The sequence below is a fragment of the Enoplosus armatus genome, chromosome 1 (assembly GCF_043641665.1).
Source record: "Enoplosus armatus isolate fEnoArm2 chromosome 1, fEnoArm2.hap1, whole genome shotgun sequence".
Lineage (NCBI taxonomy): Eukaryota > Metazoa > Chordata > Actinopteri > Centrarchiformes > Enoplosidae > Enoplosus > Enoplosus armatus.
The window spans coordinates 29,976,530-29,992,430 of NC_092180.1; the positions used below are offsets into that span (position 1 = coordinate 29,976,530).

The following is a 15,901-nucleotide window of genomic DNA, read 5'->3' on the forward strand; positions in this document are numbered from 1 at the left end:
TTCACCACAATGACTCTGGCCAAGCTCTTCCACATGTATTTCATTAAACCTTACTTTTGCTGCTCTCCAGGTCCTCCCATTCTTAATTAAACACATTTATGCATCCCGCTGATTTAAACCTTTATCTGTCACACTACAATCACAAGCAGCTGCTTACTAGCTTCTCCTTTAGGAGACATAAATCCAAGGTGGCAGAGCAGAGAGCGGTAAGGAGACATCACAGGTCAACAAGTTAAAGGTAAAGAACAAATTGAAACTTAACAAAGCCACATACAGTTGAGGCCAAAATGATTAGCCCCCCAGAAATTATGGAACATTTTCCTAAAATTCTGCCCAATGTTTACATCATTGATAAATCTTGATATAATCAAACATTCACCAGTCCTATTTAGTAGCTTTTGGTACATTTTGGAATGTGAAATAAAATTTTAGGCTTGCTTTATATCAAATATAGTAAAAAAAAATAAAATAAATGGGGTGGTCAAAAATATTAGCCCCCATGTGAATTTTTGCTTTCAAAACACACCTAATTTTGCAATGGAAGAATGGGCCAAAATCACTCAAGAGACATGTGCCAACCTTGTAAAGAACTACTCTAAGAGGTTGTTGTCAGTTGTGGCTCAGAAAGGGTACACTATTGACTATTAATGGCCAGGGGGCTAATAATTGTGGCTGTATCATTTTTGCCTTTTCTTGTTTCAACTCAGTGCATCAATAAAATATCCTAATCAAACTTAATGGACATTTTTTAAATAAACGCTTGTTGTTGATGGTCATTTCCATGGAGAAATCAAGGCTTTTGTCTGATTTCACAAGGGGGGCTAATAATTTTGGCCTCAACTGCATGAACCGGCTCTTTTTTCCTGGCCGGGAAGGAAGGAGAGGAAAGGTTGGAGGAAGGAGGTGATGAGCAGGGCTCAAATTATAATAATAAACCCCAAACCTCCAAACCGGCCAGAAAGATGTGAAATGATAACCGCACTGAAGCCATAACGAATCCACAACTGAATAACAAACACGAAGCAAGCTGTGAATAAATAATGACAAACACTGATAACGGCAGCGGGTTGGGCCTACTCAGCGGGCCACATGGTAAAAAACTGACATTATTCCAGATGGATATCTTAATCGTTCCTCGTCTGGGTTTGGGTTTCCTTTGAACAGAGCTGCCTCTGAGAGTGTGGAGAGGACCGGGGGAGGGTTGGGATGAGTGACACTGAAAGCCTGTTCCTGGCTTTGGCGTTGATGCCGGTGAGAATCTAATGGACTCAAATGTGTCAAAAGATTGCCGAAAAAATCAACCCAGGCCCAGGCCCTGGAGTCTTGCGCCAGGGCCTGGGCCTGGGTTGTTGTTGGGGCCTGAAAGATCCCCAACAACAATATAAAAAAAACATCCTGGGCTCATGAGACTCGCTTAAAGTTGTTCAAGGGGCCTCGCTAATGCAGCGCCGTGACCCTGTCCCCGATGTACACCCGCGATAAGAGCCATCTCAAGAGGCTGGGCTCACAGGCAGGTTTGCCCTCATTAGCCTAAGCTAACCTGGGATTTTCTCAACATAACCTGGGTGTACTCGACACCAGAAATAACTCCAACTTGACTTACTTGGCTCCGTCAGGAATTCTCATTCCTTTTCCGCCTGGCTTATTTCATAAGGGTGAATCTATTTTCATATTCACAGTGGGATGTGAAGGGGTGGCACTATCCCATGGGAGGTAGAGCAGGGTAGAGACAGACAGTGAACCCTATGTTGTGAATGTGTGTGTGTGTGTGTGTGTGAATGGGTGAATGAGACCAAACTGCAGAGCGCTTTGGGAACCGTTAAGGTTGAAAAGTGCTATAGAAGCCATTTACCATGTGTGAAGCGGAGTAGGTGGCAAGAGGCTGTCATGCTTTTAGGACGCGAAAATCCGACTTCTTCTTTTGGCCACCATGTCTGTCACTTACGATGACTAACATACTCAAACATAAGCAATTGTTGGGATCTGGGAACACCGCAAAATTTCTACGACAAAGTCTGACAAGGCATATATACCCTCTCGTGTTCAGCGAAGTAATTACACTGCCAAATATATAGCTACAGGTAGCTAGGTTAGTCCAAACATAGGCATAACGGTGAGCTCCCTTGTGAGTAAGTCTACTTGCCGATACCCTCCCAATCAGAGTCCAGCCCATCCAGAGAGACACCGACTACCACTACCAGTAGTGGGACCTCTAAACGTGCACCTGCCGTAGCTGGAGATTGAATGTCTTCACCACCACAACCCGAGGTGCAGGGAACCCTAGACCAAAGCAGAATATAGTGTTTTTCTACCAAGAATATAAGGATAGACTGATAGTTAGACACAGCACAATTTACTAATGCCAATGGTTAAAATTCAACAAAACAATAAAATAGAATTATTTAAATTGAAGCAGGAGACCAAACTAGACTCATTCAACTGACACCACAAGAACAGCTTGCAGTCAGATAAAAAGTACAGTCTACGGTTGTCGGGTTAAAGTGTTAATGTCACCACTTGACAAGACAATCAACCACTCAACAAGCGGTTGTGATGAGGTATACTGGCAGCTTAATTGATTACATTTTTCCAGTAACTTGTTGTGGTTTGAATTTAGATGTCTGTCAATTGATTCAGAAGAGCACATTATTAACATGCAACTTGAAAGAGCATGACACCAGAAAATAGCTTTTCTTGGTCGGGGGGGGGGGGGGGGGCATGCTCCTTCCCTCTGTGCCATTTTCCCTCTGGTCCCTGGCTGCTCTCTGCACTTCCTCCTCCACCTCTGTCATCATTTCTACACACAATGGCAATAGCAAACTGCATTCCTCGAAGCCATACCTCATGGCTTGTTGGCATCACAATGCTGTTTTCAAAGAAGGGCGAAAGGAAAAGCTTCGTGATTTTGTCCAGTTGTTGGTTTGTGAGTGTGTGTGTGTGTGTAGGGGGGGCAAATAGGCAGTGGTGGAAGTGTGCAGCTCTCACTTTGTCACTACTCTTCTTTTTTTTTTTTCCCTTTTTGCTCTTTCATCCATCATCATCATTCGTACTGCAATGCCAATAAACAAGCTTTGTCTTTTCCTTCTGAGGAACTGCCCACAATTTTATTTTCAGTTGCAAAACAAAATGTTGTAGAATACCAGTGACAAAAGAGGGGGGGGGGGGGTGTTTCAGGTCAAATCCAGGAAAAGGAAAAGTCTGAGAACGAGCAAATCATCCGAGGTCTATGAAAACTAAGCTCTAAGTCTTGCAGAATGTCAAGAAAAACACCCGCACAATAAAAGGCAATCAGGCGTGATTCTGATCCCACATCTGCTGGTGATAATCCACGCAGCTAGCCAAGCGTGCACCCTAACCCTCCCACATCAAACAAAACAACAAAAAAAAAAGGCTCTATTTCACATCCCGTGTGACCGTCACAATAAGTCATAGCCCCTTATAAATAGATTTAAATAAATGGCTTCTATAATCTCGTTCCATTAGCCGGATGTTTTAGGGCATGGAGTGACATTATTTTAACGAATGCTTATGTAACCGACCTGCTTCAGCCTCCAGACTGTTTTTCGGGGGAAACGCAAGGGAGACTCCTTTACATGCCCCAGGGCGAAGTTTAAGTTCACTTTAGGGCTAACCGCTGTCACTATACTGTGGGTGAACAAAACTCCGGAGGAACGTCGCTGATACGTTCACGGTTTGACTCCACGTGGACGGTCGGCACACCTGCCCCTCCGGACACATCCACACTGAGTGCTACAAAATTAGCCGCGCCGCTCCGCCATTTCCACCATGGTTTGGTTCTGTGCCACGTTGCCGCGGATAGACAAAGTGTGCCCACGTTACCAACTTGGCACCCGTGCTTCTTCGCCGGCTTTTTCTACAACAGGGGAGTCGTTTCATCTGAGCTGGACCGTGTGTGTCCTCATGGTTAATTATAACGCTTAAACCCACTGGGGGGGGGGACCCGTATTGCCTCGGCTTATTAAATGAGCACACAACAACAACATCTGACTAGTTGTGTATTTAGGTCTATAGGGTTGGATTCGCTTCTGTACTTTGGTGGATTTCAGTTACTTTTAGATGAACATAACAACCCCATGTGGATATGACACATCATTGGTGCATGTCTATGATATGTGCCTTTTTTCTCTCCTTTGGATAATGATGGTAATGATAATAATAATTACTATTATTATTGTTAGCAGTAGTTTGTAGTTTGGTTCATTTGGTCCTGACCCTGGGAAGAAAAATGTGTGTGTGTGTGTGCAAATTAAGTTATAAACAAACCAAGACCTTGAGACCGACAGCTAACTCATTCATTGGAAATGTTTTAGGGACGTCATCATCAGCACAACATTGACCCACATAGGGAAATCAAATTCTGGTGAGTGGCAGCGTGCCATGCTTTTATTTATTTTTATTTATTTATTTAATTCTAGCCGAGACTGCCACTGGACCGCATATGTCATAAATAATATATATATATATATATCTATATATATAGATATATATATATATATATCTATATATATAATCCTGTGGTTTAGTCCGTTTGCTTTCATACCGCAAACCGACTGCAAGTGGAAGCAGAGCAAGACCCTCCTTTTCGAATGATCCCGGGCTGGTTGAGTTTGATTGACGGCTTTCACACCAGCCAACGAACTGAACCAAACAGGCAAAACTCAACCCCAAAAGTGTGAAAGCCCCCCGCTGTTGATTTTGATTGACCACAGGAAGTTAGTTCCTTTCAAATAACTGCATGGCTCTGTCACTGCAGCCTCATCGACATTCATTCATTCTTGCATACTAGCAAAGCAGGCCGTCTGCTGTGGCCCATGGTGACATACAAACATAAACACAAGCTGCACAAGTAAATATTTTTCATAAACAATGAAAAACACAACTTTGCTGCTTTGGCTCACTCTCACCCAGCTCTTCACAAGGAGTTGTGTTTACAGCCGAGCTGCCAAATAGTCAATTACTGCAGGTCAAATATTTAATTGAAGGGAACACATTTTCAACCATCCACTAATGGACTGCAAACCATGCCACGATCTCTTTTGTGGAACAGTTCACACTTCAGGATGTGTAAAATTGGACGATGCACTCCAAGTGAAAGCTTCTCCGTGAGCGAATGCGCTGACGATTCCAACGAAATGATTTCTAAAATTTCTGTTCCAAATGCCGCCGTGACCAAAGCCCCTTCTCAGTTCTTACGGGTGAAAGGTTTCTGGTTTCGGCTGTTACTATGTGTTGGAGGACTGAATGTGTACTTATACATTTAAAGCCCCTACGTGCGGGATTGGACAATGTCTTACTTTGGCGACACCCAGTGGCACGAACAAGAAAAGCGCCGCTATGGCTGACAGGCAGCGATGCATGCCAATACAACTAGCCCCTCCCCCTCCCATGAATCTGACTTTTCTGCAAGAAAAAATTTAATCAGGTTACTAGAATCATTTGAAATATTCTCTACACATAGGGGCTTTAAAGAACAGACTGCATCCAGCATCCATGGGCCTCGTATGCCAACCAGACTCTGACCTTTCTACGAAGGCGATTCGAGTGCGCCAGTGCGTTCCTCTTCATTCACAATTAAAATGAGATAAAGGAGCAGATGGTGCGAGAGCTCCACAGCGATAATCAGAGGGACTGGGGACATAGCAAGGGGGAAAATGAATTAGGGTATGCGCCGACAATCATCAGGCAGAAGTGATCCTACATAGATATTCTCTCTTTCTGTTGCCTTTGTCAGTGAAAGCGTATCAGGGAGTTTGCAAAGTCATATTCATTGACGCCATTCAAGGTACAATGGTTTATTTGTCACATACTCATGTGAAATACAGGGGTGGCATACCCTAGCGGTTTTGTTAAAAGGTTAGTGTATTGCAATAATAATAACCGGGAATAGAATCTGCCTAGAAACGCTGACCGCAAGTCTCAGCCGGGTACGCCGCCTTGTATCCCTCCACGTGGCTTCTGGTTCAGAAAATGGCCGTACAGTCGCGGTGCAGGTGGTACCGTCGGCTTGCTTGCTCGTCCCTACTTCTATAAACTCACCGATGCTGTCAGAGCTAGATTGGAACGCATCCCGGGTCTTCATGGCTCGGCGTAGCCTCTGATAGGACAGTCCAGTGCCTGACCCGTCTTATCACCACAAACCCTCCCGTACCATTTGTTGATATTCTGGTGTGAGGAAGATATCTCTCCGTTGTTATAGTCTTGCAGAATGGTGGGAGGGAATTAGCCCTGTAACCCACCTTGAATGGACGACAACGACGGTCCAGAGTCAATGTAATGTGTTGACGGAAGGTCGGCAGGACCCTCTTTTATGGTCCCAAGGACTGGATGCCTGCAAGTACAATACTGGGCAGGGGTGGGCTGTGGGCTTGGGATCCCAAATCTAATGTTCCGAAGGGTGTTGCAGTCGTATCTCATTGTCGGCAAAAGAATTGGTGGATAAAGAAGTAAAAAGCAACAAAAAAAAAAAAAACGAGCACCACTCCTCACGGAGCAGCCACCACAGCATCTGGACCATCTTTCCTCTGATGCCGAATTATGTTGAAGTTACTATCGTGCCTTTTTTTCTCAGATGTGGACTGATCCACAGGTGTGTGATAAGGCTTGGCAGGTAGCAGAGAGGGTAGAACTAGGTCAGCCATGCGCTGGAAGGCCTTGGTGGAAACACCTGTCTACCCCCCCCCCCCCCACCTCACTCAGATGTCTTTTCATTCTGCTGACTTCTATCCCTTCATACCCCCTCTGATGTTTCGGACACGGACAGCTCATGTCGACGCGGGAGTCGGTGTGAAGGTGAACGAGGCGAAGGTTAAAACACGGAGGCGAGAGGACAGAAAAGACAAAACATGCAAACAGACGAACTTGAACTTGGCCTCTTCCTTTATATCACCATCTGCCTGTTCTTTACATACAATAATAGTGCCCCCCCCCCTTGTCCCCATAACCAGTTACCAGTATTCTCCATTTGCTCCCACCTGCTGTCCAGGCAGATGCAGACGACATAAGATAAACAATATAGCACTTTTCAACCTTAAGTTCTTTTTTTCACCAGTCAGGGTGCAAACATGTTTTTTTTTTTTTTTTTATTATTATTGCAAATGTACGCAGAAGTCATGGAAAAAAAAAAGATTTAGGGATAAACACAGGAAGACGCTGCTGTTTGACTGACATAAAAAAAAAAAAGGTCAAGATGCTAATTCTTGCTAGCACATGCCTTTGCTATGGCGGCGGTATGCCCGAGTGTGCCAGGTCGTACATTTTAAAATTGTATACAAAACATTTTAGAGTTTTTGGTGAAAAAAAAAATAGCTCTCTAATCCTGCCAATTAATATTAACATCAGATTAATCTCAGAGTAATTGATTATTTTACCTTTTCACTTCATGTATATTTACTCTTAACTGTTCTTGCCCGCGTATTTGTGTATAACTGTAGCTTACTTTACAAATAAGGGTTTGATCAGTTGGGCTTTTATGGGCCAATATTCAGTGTTGTAAAAGCTTTTACACCATTCATTCTTTCCGGTGGGGCATTGATTTAAAAACAAACCTCTGCGTGGCAGTTTTTTTTTTTTCCACCCTGTCCAAACCCTTCAAACTTAAATTCCCAGTTCACCACAATAGCAAGCGATCAATAGTAAACACTGCAAGATCCCGGTCCCAGCCCCCCTGAAAATAGATAGAACAAATATCCCTGCTTCTCTAAAGGGTTCAGGCCCAATAGGGAACTGAGTAACAAATAAAACATCAATGCACGCAAACAGACGTGGTCCAAATAAAGATCTCACTGCTGAGTTGATCACGGAGAACATCGGGTCCACTGGGGCCTGCTGTCGGGGATTAAGTAGCTGCTATATTTGCCGGAGAAAATCCCGCGCTCCCGTATTTGCTTCATGCGAAGAGGTGACATTCGCCCCAGCTCATGCGCACGTGTGCAATGACTTTTGCTGCCTTTTGACCTGCGCAAGCGATTTGATTTGTACAGGTCAGAGTCAGAGGCCCCGGGTGTGCAGTGTGTGAACCCTGACAAGGTTTCTCTAATTGGGTCCATGTTCATTTTAGTCGCCAGCGAGTGTGATGATCTGCACTGAATGCGCAAAGGGTATAATAGAGTCTCTGTTTGAAGCACACTGTGGGGGTTACAATTCTGAATCATCAGGCGTTCCTAACACTCAGTAGACGTGAAAATCCCAGTGCCTGGATTCATCTATCCAATTGTCATCCATCCATCCATCCATCCATCCATCCATATTCAGTACCTGGACAGAGGGAACCGTGAGGAAGATGAGGACAGTCCTCCAGAGGATAAATGACTCCATGTTCATCTGTATTTTCCCCCAGGTCAGGGTCTCTCTACAGCTGGGTGAGCCCCAACCTGTGTACAGGAAGTGGACACATCAAATTAGCATATTTCATTAACAGGGCCAGATTAGGCCACTGGGTTCTGGGCCTCTATTGATCCCCCCACATCCCCACAACATGAATCCCGCTCTGTGCGTTGTGTATGTATTCATAATAATAATTTTACTTTATGTATATTAAAGCGCCATAGCGCCAATGCTTTTACAGCAAAAACAAAGAACAAAAGTAAACATAACAGAATATAAAAGCAAGATAAAAGCATTTCAGTTGAGTTCCGGAGCTGAGGGATGGCGACAGCAAAGGGTCCAGATTTTGGAACCATTAGTAGGGGCCCCTTCCAGAGGATCTCGAGCAGCGATCAGGCTCACAGGGAGCTGGCAGATCACAGACGTGGGCAGGAGCCTGAGCATGCAAGCGAACAGTAAAATCTTAAAAATCAAGGCGAAGGTTTGGGCGATGTGGCCGCCAGTTGCAGTCTTTTGCATGTTTCGCCCGCTGACACCAGAATAAAGCTCGTTAATATGCAATAGTCAAGCATGGAGGAGGTGACAGCACGGAAGGACAGGAGGTAAGGAATGGCCTGATGGTTGGTTAAATGTCTCAGTTTGAACAAAGCAGGGATGCGCCACTTTAGTCACCTGAGCATCAGAAGACAACTCTTGTGTCAAAAACGTTCTCCTAGGTTACAGGTCCTCTTTATCAACGTTATTAGATGAGGCGCCCGGAGAGGAGACTGTTAATGCTGCTACCTGCTGAAGGGCCAGAAGGGCTCATTATAGCTACATCTGGCAGGACATAGGACATCCAGTCCTTAATGTCAGCGGGGCAGGACATAACGCAGGAAAGCATCGGTGGTTCCAGGCTTTATCGGGACATAAAGCTGCGTATCATCCGCATAACAATGAAAATGGAGATGGCTATGTGCGATTTGCCCCCCAGGGGTGACAGGTATATAGTAAGTAAAAGGGGACCCATTTTACAACATACAAATCTTACTAAGACTTTCACACTCCACAACCCCAAGAAGATGCTCCTGAGTTGCTTTGTGGAAAACAGGAAATCCCACATTTTTGGAGCTTGACTTTATGATATATATATATATATATATATATTTTTTTTTTTTTTTTTTTTTTTTTACTGCAAGACTAAAAACACAGAATGTGAATTGTTATAATCATATAAGTCATTCATTAACACAAAAATACCTCGCAGTAGATGGTTACAGCAACATTTTTGGGCTGTTTTCATTCAAATAACCCTGTTAGAAAACATTCATTTGAAGAAAAAAAAAACTGGGACTGTTGTGATTTGATAAGTGTTATTATTATTATTGATTCACTGGTGGGATCAATCAATGATAGAAGCAATTAATGGTTCGAATTCTATTGGCCGCCAGTGCCTCACAGCAAGCCCCCTGGGGAACGTTACAGGAGTAGCCTCGTAGGGGGTGGGGGGGGGGGTTCGTACAGGCGCTGAGAGAGGGGGGAAAAATCCACCTGCACGCCGACAGAACTGTGCGGCGCCACGGCGGCAGCAGGGCCGCCCGCTCCCCGCACGCATCCAAGTTCACCGTGGAAGCGTGTGCGCATCACAGCTCCTAGAGTTCCTAAGAGTTTCTCCCCCCCCCCCACCACGTAAAGCGACGCCTCCACACAACGGAGTGGTCCGCGGAGCCGTGCGCATCAGCGGCACCGAGACCCGACAAGCGTGGGGGCTTCAGACCGGGGGACCGGTCTTCTTGGGCGGCGCAGCAGCCGCGGGTACACGTCGGCGCTCTCAGCCCCGACGCGAGTGTTCGAGAGAAAACACCTTACCTTTCGAGGGGGGAGAGGTCATGCGGGCTTATGTGCTCATACGGAGATGCAACATCGGTTGTATTCCAAAAAAAAATATAATTTAACAAAAAAAAAAAAAACAACTGTCCGATAATCCGCGATCCCGATCCCCGAATGGGCTCCACGCCCCGGACCGACCACGGACGCGTCCAAAAAGTGAGCGAGAGGACCGGGGAGCTGTCAGAGAGGGACCACCGCGCCGGTACTTTGCGTCTCGGGGCTCCGAGCGGAGCGCAGCCCGTCTGCCTGCGCTGACACACACACACACACACACACACACACACACACACACACACACACACACACACGCACACAACTTGGGACCAGTGAGTCAAGGTAGACGCAACATACACGGCTTCCGCTCGCCGCTTTCAAAGTAAAACACACACGGCAAACTTTCTCTCGTAACCTTTTTTTTTTTTAAACGTCTGCTGTAGTTAGTGCTACCCTCTTAATGCACTCAAGTACTATTCATGTATTTATGCTAACAGATCATGAGTCACCTACTCTAGCCAAAGAGGCGAACATGACTCGTCTCTGCAAGTAAATGAATAAACGTACATTTCCAGTGTCACCAGTGTGTAAAGCGAAGTCTGAGTAAGCAGCTGTGTGCTGTCTTACTGTGTAGACGTCTCAAAGCACAACCCGTGCTTTAATTCTGAAGGCTAAATCGGCTGATTTCCGGCTGCGCCCTGGTTGTCTGTGTGGCGTCTTGACGGTGCGCTGCGTAGGTGAGCCCGACCCGACCGACCCGTCTGTCCCGTGTGGTGAGGAGGGGCAGTGTTCATCGCTATTCAGTGGACACATAACCACGGCTGAGTTAACAACAAATTGGGCACCTGCCTCAGCCCCCCCCCCTCCCCCCCCCCTCCCCAAAAGGGACCTCAAAGGCCTCAGGTTTAATGTGCGGTGACTAGTTTCAGAATGACTACTTTTATTTTTTAGAACTTAAAGCACACTTAAAGCTGTTTGGTGTATTTTTTTTTTTTTTGTTGCCCCTTTTCCTCCTTGCAGAACACAGCCAGTTGGGTGAGGTTGGATGGGCGTCGGGGCATGAAACTGCCCGCTTCAGGTCCAGGACACAAATCTTCTTCTTCCTCAGCCATTCCTTGGTTGTAATTGCCGGAAGGCTTCAGGTCATTATCATGTTGCATGATCATTTTTTTGGCCAAGCTTTAACTTCACAACTGCCACCGTGCTTCTCACTGTTGGGAGAAGGTTCTTTTGGTGGTATGCAAGTGTTGACGTCGCCAAACGTGGAGGTTTTGGTTGTGACCAAGACAGTTCTGGACTCATCTCTCCACAGAAAGCTTCAGGTTTCTCCAGGCGCTCCCTGACAAAGCTGAGACGGGCAGCTTTGGTTTTTTTTTTTGAGAGCAGAGGCTTCTTCCGAGCAACCTTCCCACGAAAGCCATGTTGATTGAATTTTCTTCTTATTGTGGAAGCATGCACTCGTGTCCCAGATGCAGCAAGAGACTTGGACTTGTTATCATATGAAGACGCTGGTTCTGATTAAATATAAAGAAATAATGCTCAAGTATGTATGTATGTCTTCTTCCTCTGGGCCGCAGAGCTCCATTCGTTCGCCCAAAAACGATTAACAGCACATCAGCGAGCTGCACTGTCTCACTGGGTGAGGGGGGGGGGGGCTTATTGGAAGGTGGGAGCCAACAGGAGGGTCTGAAGACCTCAGGTTGGGTGCAGGCTCAAGGGGGGACAAGTATGTTAGAAATACAGTTGGGGGCCCAAACCCATGCATGAGCTAAAAACACACTTTTTTTTAAAAGGTACGTACAAGAAGGCAGCACGCTGAAGCAGCTGATGGTTGAAGGTTGATGGTTTACAGCGACCCAATCAGACCAGTTTCACATCCAGCAGCAGCCTGGTTTCTGTCAGCGCCCGTCATTCACCTGAGTGCAATACACACACCCTGATTATCCCCACACACACACACACACACACACACACACACACACACACACCACCCCGAGGCTTTTATTATGAGGTGAAGAAGAGGAGCTGGCGGCGTATGACGGGGCTGGTTTGGATTTTGACTAATGAGAACATCAAAAGGCTTCACTCAAGATCCTCGACTGTGCACAGCTCCGTGGAATCCTGCTGCACGTATTCAGGGGTGGATGACTGTAAACAGACTGAAGGATGCTTTTGTACTCATGTACAGTATTGTTGAATTGACTGCATTGTGTTCCAGTTATGCAGTGTAACAGTATATAACAGCAGCATATCGGTATGGGTGAAGATGAATAGGTGGATGCAACATTGTGCAAACTGAATTATTCCATTAAATACAAACAAAATGTGCGTGGTGGAGGTCTGGCGCCCCCTTTCGTCCAGACAAGCGCAGCAACCTTTCAGTTCAATTCAATTCGATTTGTTATTTCTGTAGCTCCTGTAGCCTGACTTGTTTTTAATTTTAAACGTGTGTCAGAATATATAATAATCGGACTGTTACTGACTTAAAAATGACAATAATCTGTGCAATAATTCACCAGTGCAATGTATATATATATATATATATATATACAGTCATGGAAAAAATTATTAGACCACCCTGGTTTTCTTCAATTTCTTGTTCATTTTAATGCCTGGTACCACTAAAGGTATATTACCTGAAGAATACAATGAACACGACAAAAAATGCAGCTGATTACATAATACTTTATGTCCTATTTGACATGCTTAAGCTTAATTGTATTCCCAGGGTATATAAGAGGCCATTTCATGTCATAAGCAGCACTGCACATGCAAAGGCCTGGAGTGGTTTCCTGCTTACATTCAAGCCGTAGCACAACTCAGAAGTTGTCAGCTCTCACATAATGCCTAAAACAAAAGAATTATGTGAAGCCACAAAGGCAGCCATCTTGGCACTGCTGGAAATTGGCATGAGTGAGAGACAGGTAGCCAAAAAACTGAAGATCTCCAAGACAGCCGTTCATTACACCAAGAAAAAACAAACCGAACATGGTACTACCAAATTGCTAGCTGGTCGAGGCAGGAAACGTCTTTCTACCCCACGAGATGACCGTTCACTCATCCGTTCCTGTGTCAGGAATCGTCGTCAGACCTCCAGGGACCTTAAAAATGAGTGGGCACTGTCGAGAAATGTGACTTGTTCGGCAAGGACAGTTCGAAACCGACTTCTTGAAGCTGGTCTGAAGTCACACAGGGCATGGAAGAAGCCCTTCATCAACGAAAGGCAGAGGAAGGCCCGGTTACTCTTTGCTAGGGATCACAAGGATTGGACTGTTGATGATTGGGCTAAGGTTCTCTTCAGTGATGAATCCAATTTTGAGTTGATGCCCACTCCAGCCAACTTACTGGTTAGGAGGAAGCCTGGAGAAGCCTACAAACCAGACTGTCTTGCCCCTACAGTAAAACATGGGGGTGGATCAGTGATGATCTGGGGTTGTTTCAGTATGGGTGGAACAGGGCAAATGCAATTGTGTGAAGGGCGAATGAACCAGGTCATGTACAGGGCTACTCTTGAAAACAGTCTTCTTCCATCAGCTGGAAAACTCTTTCCTGCCTTGAATGACTGGATTTTCCAACAAGACAATGCCCCTTGCCACACGGCAAGGTCAGTTAAAGCCTGGATGGAGAACCAGAACATTCGAACCATGCCTTGGCCTGCTCAATCACCAGATCTAAATCCAATGGAAAACCTGTGGAAAATCATCAAACTCAAAATGGAGAACCACAAGCCCAAAAACAAAGCAAATTTGTTTGAATTTGTGCAACAGGAATGGGCTGCTGTGACAGCAGAACAATGTCAGAAGCTGGTGGAGAGCATGCCAAGACGCATGGCTGCAGTCATCAAAAACAATGGTTATGCAATCAAGTACTAAATCCTGTGTGTATCATGTGACTAAAACAGACAGAAAAGAAAACATGGAATGCCAAAAAGCACTGTTTTTGGCAGTACAATGCCAAAGCTATTGATGTAAGAACTTAAGTGATTTTGGTTATTATCAAGAAAACCATGGAAAATGGCTAAATATCAGCTCTTAAATTAAACTCTTATGAGCTATTTTTGTTGTTATCATTATATTTGTCCAAACAAATGTACCTTTAGTGGTACCAGGCATTAAAATGAACAAGAAATTGAAGAAACAAGGGTGGTCTAATAATTTTTTCCATGACTGTATAATATATGTATATATATATATATATATATATATATATATATATATACATACATATACATTGTTATTGTATATATTTTTTACTTAAATTTTTTACTGAAATATTGTGAATGTGTATATTTTTTATTTTCTATTTCTTATTTTTATATTTTGTACATACTTTTATTTCTAAATTTATGCTACTTTCTACTCTTGAATGGGAGCACCGGTACTGTATAATCCCCCCCCATGGCCCCACACCACCAGTGTCGAAGGCATTTATTTGTCATTTTACAACACAGGGTTGCAGAAGTAAATGTAAAGATTTCTATTTAGAATCAAATCAAATATTATATACAGTTATTTACATGCAGACCTATAGACACCCATCATTATGTAGCATCTTTTGAATTTGAATGGGGGGGGGGGGGGTAATATTGTGTAATATTAAAAAAAACAAAACAAGAAACATGTCAACATCCCGGAAACATTGTCCCTCATCTTTGACCACGTTTGAGCTCCAAGCATCATTAATGTGAACACAGGCCCACCTGCCAGTTCGTGTCCTGTCGGTATCTATCTATATATAGATATCTATCTATCTATATATATATATATATATATATATATATATATATATATATATATATATATATATATTGCATTTTCAAAAGCTGGGATAATTCACTTCTGCTTTAAACGTAGTCTTGTGATGAGTGACATCAGCTGCCGGCTTCTGGCGGGTCATCTCTTATCAGCTGATGCTATTCCTGCAGGAGTCTCGCTTAGTCAAGCACGACCGAGTGACGCCGACAAATGACGGAAGTTGTTCGGGTTTTGCCTTCAAAGTAAAGTCGTAAGAAAAAAAAAAAAGAAAAGAAAAGAAAGTTTTCATTTGATTGTCATTCGTCGCACTTGCCGTATAACACCAGACGTTGCATATTCCAAGATTTAGAACTGCTCTCTTTTATTGCAAGTCAAACTATCATGAACTCAGTACATGTGTACTTAAAGACAGCTATGTATTTTTATATGTTCTTCCTTCTCAGTGCACAGCATCGTTTTGTTATTTGCCACTTAATCTGTTCCATTTTTCCCCATTTTTCCGTCTCTTGTATTGTCCGTTTTATTGTTTTGGTCGGCCACACAAATAATTTGCTTTTTAAGGGCGTAAGTATCTTTATATATAGAAGATATAATACATGCACTGAATTCATTTCTGTGATGAAGACAACACAATTTAAGGGTTATTTTTTACAAGTTCTTGTCTTTATTTATTTATTTATTTATTATTAAAACAGATGTATGCTAGTGAAATTATATAAGGAAAGATTGTCTGATACATTGTAATATCCACAGGAAATAGTTTGTTCAGAATCTTACACAAATTGCTAGTTTTACTCAAACTTCCTGCAGGGGGGCGGTGGGGGTCGTCAGTGTATACACATTGGTAAAACAGGGGTCCCTTAAGAAAAAGGTTGGGAACCCCTGCTGTAGATAATGATTGTCCAAAAGTAATCTAGTGCAATGTAGCCAAGTAAATGTCC

At 44.0% G+C, this 15,901-nt stretch overlaps 1 protein-coding gene across 1 annotated transcript in view; it reads right to left on the reverse strand.

Moving 5' to 3' along the window:
* The window catches only part of adamtsl3 (ADAMTS-like 3), a 190,147-nt gene extending 179,934 nt beyond the window's left edge, over positions 1-10,213 (reverse strand). Inside the window, exons 1-2 of the mRNA XM_070906035.1 lie at positions 10,192-10,213; positions 8,275-8,390 (exon numbers count right to left, since the gene is read on the reverse strand). Of these exons, the coding sequence (XP_070762136.1) occupies positions 8,275-8,390; positions 10,192-10,213 (138 nt within the window). The remainder of the gene's footprint in view (positions 1-8,274; positions 8,391-10,191) is intronic.
* Between the last annotated feature and the right edge of the window lie 5,688 nt (positions 10,214-15,901).